Here is a 5,369-nt window from a genome sequence, read left to right as displayed (position 1 = left end):
TCGAAACAATGGTGAAACGGTCGCCGTTGAATAACGAAGTTATTCTGATCTTTAAATCCAGCCAACGGATAGCTAGTCAGATATTTTAGCCCGACATAGTGAAATACCCCCTTAATATCGTATTTATTTATTACTGAACAATCAGTTTAATTGTTGGTAGATGAATCATCTAAGTGCGATAAATATCGACGGTTAATTTCATTCATTCACTTCATCCATTTAAGATATAAATCCAACTAACCAATTGGGCGCATTTTGCACCAGTGTTCTAAAATGAATTATAAAAACACCCTAATACATGGTTTTCAATAAGATGTGTTATTTTGAATAGCCCGCTATTTTGGTAGATGTTACTTTTGAAGCTGTCATTTGACAAGTAGAAACTACGCCATTAATAAAAATGGAACGATACACGCTTCAAAAACGCATTGAAATTATTAAAATTCACTTGAGTGAATCAAATGCAAATCATCTTGAGTGATGTGGCCCATTTCCATCTCGGTGGCTTCGTCAACAAGCAAAATTGTCGCATCTGGGGCTCGGAAAACCCAAGAGTTATTATTAAAAAGCCTCTCTATCCTCAAAGTGTGACTGTTTGGTGCATTTTATGGTCCGGCGGAGTCATTGGACCGTACTTTTTCGAAAATGAGGCTGGAGCAACAGTTACGGTGAATGGATCGCTATCGAGAGATGATTAATGATTTTTTATGGCCGGAATTGGATGGTATTGATCTGGACAACGTTTACTTTCAACAAGACGGCGCTACGTGCCACACAAGCAACAAAACCATTGATCTTTTACGATTTAATATCAAAATAACACCTCTTATTGGAAAACCCTGTATTATAGAACTTCCTTCTTTTTCTGGCTCTAGTAAAATTATATTTTTAATGTTAATGTTAGTTGTATGTTTCTACATTTGTAAATATATATGTCATTAAGATATTAGTTATAGGCCTTAGTCGTAAGTCACTACGTATAAGTCTCAGATGTAAGTCACTAGTCTTAAATCAGTATCATCAGTATCAATAATGTCAGATGACATTTACGTATACCAAATAATACATAAATGTTATTCAACATGGATACAGATTTTATTGAAATCAATGAAATAAATGGATTCATCAAATATTTACAAAGCATTGAATGGAGAGACCCCTGGCTAATGGGATTAATTTCCTTTCATATAACAATAACGTTGACATGTCTTACAACGAGAAATTATGGAAATTTCCAAATTGTGCTCTTCTTTTCACTATTACTGATGGTGTTTTTCTCTGAGAGCATCAACGAATTTGCCTCCAAAAACTGGGCACTGTTTTCACGACAACAGTATTTTGACAGCAAAGGATTATTTATCTCTATAGTTTTTTCAGTTCCAATTCTGCTCAACTGTATGATAATGGTGGGGAGCTGGCTCTACCAATCCACGCAGTTGATGATAAACCTGAAGAAAGCGCAGCTCAAAGAGCAGCTGAAGAAAAAAAGCAGTCGCAATGCAATGATCACCACCCATTCCAAAACCGACTAAGTTTGCACTTTTATTTCAGGTTGACATTTACAATAATATTTTCCTAATAGAGAGATATTTTTGCAATGAAAATATTAATTTTATTCTTCATGTATAATGTGAGCGTTTGATTGAATTACTATCACATTCATGGATAAAGCCACAAAGTGCATTATATACGCATGATAATATGTTTTTATTTTGTCAGGTAGATAAAGTCTTCTTTATTTACAAAAAAAACTTTAGAGAATCTATTTTGGAAAAAAATTCTTGCCACACTTTAAAAAACATTATTTCAATTTGTTCTTTTACTTTAATGTTATATTTTATAAATGTAATTGAGGTAAAAATTGGTTCCAATGTAACATTTCGCTTTTCAATTTTTTCCCTCTTTTATCTGACTTATGATTACATTTTAATTAGTGTGTATCAAGATAACATCGAGGAGTAATTACTTCAATAAGGTATCAGTAACCAGCGTTTTCGAGTTACACACAAAAACATAACTCCTCGTCCACATGTTTCTGGCATATGGGGGCAAGGAAATAAAAGTATCAAAAATGGTAATTCGTAGTTGCCTAATCAGGTCCGAACCTGAGCAGGCGTAATTGGAGCAATCCACTTTGTGCGCAGACTTGCCAAGGACCCAAGGCACTGATTATACCTAATACAGTGCGCCGTTTGGCCCAAGGCCGGCTCTGGTAGTAATCATCCTGCGAAATATGTACATATATTATTATTGTCTAACCAGATTCCAGGTGACATAAGGAAGTTTGATGTACATACAGATTATGAGAATTATATTTATTTCCGTTTTTATGTCCATCGTATTACCATTCCCCATTTTGACAATCTTATTTTACAGAGTCAGCTTGTGAATTTGGCGACCCTATGTAGTTGTAGTGTGTGAAAGGGCTGCCAATTTGCAAATTTATAATATTTATTCAGTCAGGTACTCCGTCAAGTATTAACCTGCATTATTAATAAAATTCACCTTCAGATGCATTTTCCTACATTTATGTATTATACCCCTTTAATAAACTTATCTGCACTTGTATCTTATCTGAATTACACTTGATAAGCTACTACTCAGCCAATACGGCATTCCTTTTTTTTATATATTTGTATTTGATTGATTAAATAATAGTTATTCCATCACATATTATATGTCATGATTCAATGTTGAACTAATCACCACATTGTGTGTTAGATTTGGCAAAATTACAAATATTAAATGTACCCAAAATTTTTAATAGCACATCCAAATAATCTTATCTCGCCAATTCTTGGGATGTAAAAAACATAGCATAACATTTAGCAATTAGTTAATGTGTATTACGATAAGCTTAATTTGAATATGCAGGTACATAATTCATTCAACGTCAAGAATAAAGTCAAGAGATGAACTTGATGTCTGTGAATGAATGTTGCAACAAACCTGTCACATGACCCGAAAGCCTCTTTCGTTTTATTTTTCCAACAGCATACCTAATAATAGCAATTAATTTACAGTAAGTTTTCAATTATAGATTTAAGGTTCATAAAATAACAATTAGCTGCTAGATGACATGACTATCGGTTTATTTGTTTAAATAAGTTTTTATACTTCTATTAATAAAAATTTGATTATTTATATAGCTATAATATTTTATATGATCGTGGATAATAGAAACAAGAGAAGATGCATAGAAGCACGCCGACTTTCACCAAGCTGCAAGGACTATCAGTGGCGTAGCCAACACAAGTTATGCTTTTGTTGTGTAGGTAGAAACAAAGGCGGGGCGCTGTTATGCGTTGCATTAGTGCCCTTTGCAATAGAATGTGTTAACAATACTTATATGTGCACAGTTTTCAACTAACAATGATTCATGGCCCACCTTCCTTGTTTTTATTATCTATGGTATTCACGTGTCAGCATAATACGTAATCATTTTGAATAATGTACTGAATTACTATTACGTCTAATCTAATGATCGGTATGACTCATCCCCTATGCCCTTAGCCCATGCAATTTTATATTTTTAACTGTTTATTTGTGCTGAAATTTCACTATGATAATATATTTAAAGAATTGTAAAATATGTGATGGCTGCATTACAATACACAGGGTGTTAAGGAAAGTACTTAACTTATGTTAACGAGTGATTGCTGACATTGTTTGACAAGTACATCCCTTAACACCTGTATATTTACAAAAAAATTGTGATGAGTCATAAAAATTTTCAGTTGTTTAGACATGGTTTTTCATCACCTGTACTTGGAGCAAAAACTTAATTTAGCCAACCCTTCCCAGTTAGGCAATACCCTAACCCAGAATAAAATGCCTGGTAAAATATGTATCGTTTTGCTCTAAAATAAAGTAAATCAAACCATAGATAGGGGTAATAAATACAGGTTCACCAAAACAGACAGTGTAGTTTTGAAGGGGCGGTACATCCCGTGTAGTGGGGGTAAGATACCTGGGAGGGGTCTCATTGTATCGGGAGGGTCGTGCCGTTTTCAGTCATTACAATGGTTCGGGCCGGACAACCGGATCGAATTCAGCAGGAAATCGCCGCTATACCCGTTGAGACAATGAGAAATTGCCTTCAACAGTGTATTGCTGCTGAGGGCTGTCATCTTTCTGACGTCACCTTCAGGACTTGATGAATAAAAAGGCATAATGTACCAAATAAAATAAACCCCATTTCTGTAAGTTGTGTCATTTTTTTTAATAGCTCTTCATAACTGCACTATCTGTTTTGCCGCACCCTGTTCATTATCCTATTTCGTTTATGTGATTTTAATCCCTGAGTTAGAATCATAATGCTGTTACTGTAAAACTGGTATATTTTTTCAACACTTATTCGTTTGTTTTTAATGATCTGATAAATTATTATAATATAGTTTGGATGATCGTGTTGTTAAAATTAATAATTATGCGTAAGGAACATGGTAATGTAAATCTAGTGGTTGAAATTATACAATACATTTTGTTTTGAATTTTAGTTGGTTATTAGTATATCAGTTAAATTTAAATTTTTGAAATTTAGCTGGTTATTAGTATATTATTTGTGTTCCTAGATCTGTTATTATTTTTTATTTATTATTTACAATTTTGTATTTTTTGTAAATTTCTCAGGCCACGGGTACAGAACCCTTAGTTTCTTGTTTTAATATTTTTTATTATTATTATAATTTTAAGTGAAAATCTGTTATTGGATTTTATCTTTATTATTTAGTTTATTCTTATATATGTAAATAATCTGTTGATTTTCCCAAATAAATAAAAATAAAATAAAAATAAAAGTAGGAGTTCTAGTTTTAATTTGTTTAATAAATATATTTGAACAGCGCCCTTGAGGTGATTTTTCACGAAAGCGGCGCTATACAAATTAGCCAAATATTATTCATATTAAGAAGTTGAGAAAACTTACTGATATGGAATATTGCTAATGTATTAAGAATCTCTCAAATTATTCGTAATCCGGTTAAACACGGGCAGATTTCACTAGTAAAATTTCATTAAACACGAATCTGTTATCGCGACGTCGGAACACGTGTTCATAAAAAAAAAATATTTTAGCATTTTGTCAGACAAACAGACGGACAAATACAGGGGCATGAACACGTGTTACGTTATATTATGAATGTACTAAAAGTTTATTGAAAATCTGTTTGCAATCCCGTTTTTGACAGGATTTTATTAAATTAGCAATACTCATTTTTATCCGTACGTTTACGCCTAATTAAATAATTTCTACCAAATAAGCTGATTCGCGCCAATTTTAACCCCTCAAAATAGAGTCATAAATTATTTCTCCTATATTTACATTATTATAATTTAACACATTCTTAATAATTTTTAAATAGATAGAT

The 5,369-nt window shown here is 32.6% G+C and overlaps 1 protein-coding gene across 1 annotated transcript; it reads left to right on the top strand.

Moving 5' to 3' along the window:
* Window positions 1-1,045: 1,045 nt before the first annotated feature.
* On the top strand, window positions 1,046-2,379 carry LOC149420329 (transmembrane protein 18-like). Its single transcript, XM_089636088.1, has one exon. The coding sequence runs from the start codon at window positions 1,071-1,073 to the stop codon at window positions 1,530-1,532; it is 462 nt and encodes a 153-aa protein (XP_089492214.1). The 5' UTR covers window positions 1,046-1,070; the 3' UTR covers window positions 1,533-2,379.
* The last annotated feature ends 2,990 nt before the right edge of the window (window positions 2,380-5,369 follow it).

This window comes from Hesperophylax consimilis, chromosome 10 (genome assembly GCF_061612785.1).
Source record: "Hesperophylax consimilis isolate HC1 chromosome 10, BYU_Hcon_1.0, whole genome shotgun sequence".
Taxonomy (NCBI): Eukaryota; Metazoa; Arthropoda; class Insecta; order Trichoptera; family Limnephilidae; genus Hesperophylax; species Hesperophylax consimilis.
This window is presented reverse-complemented; position numbering and strand designations above follow the sequence as displayed.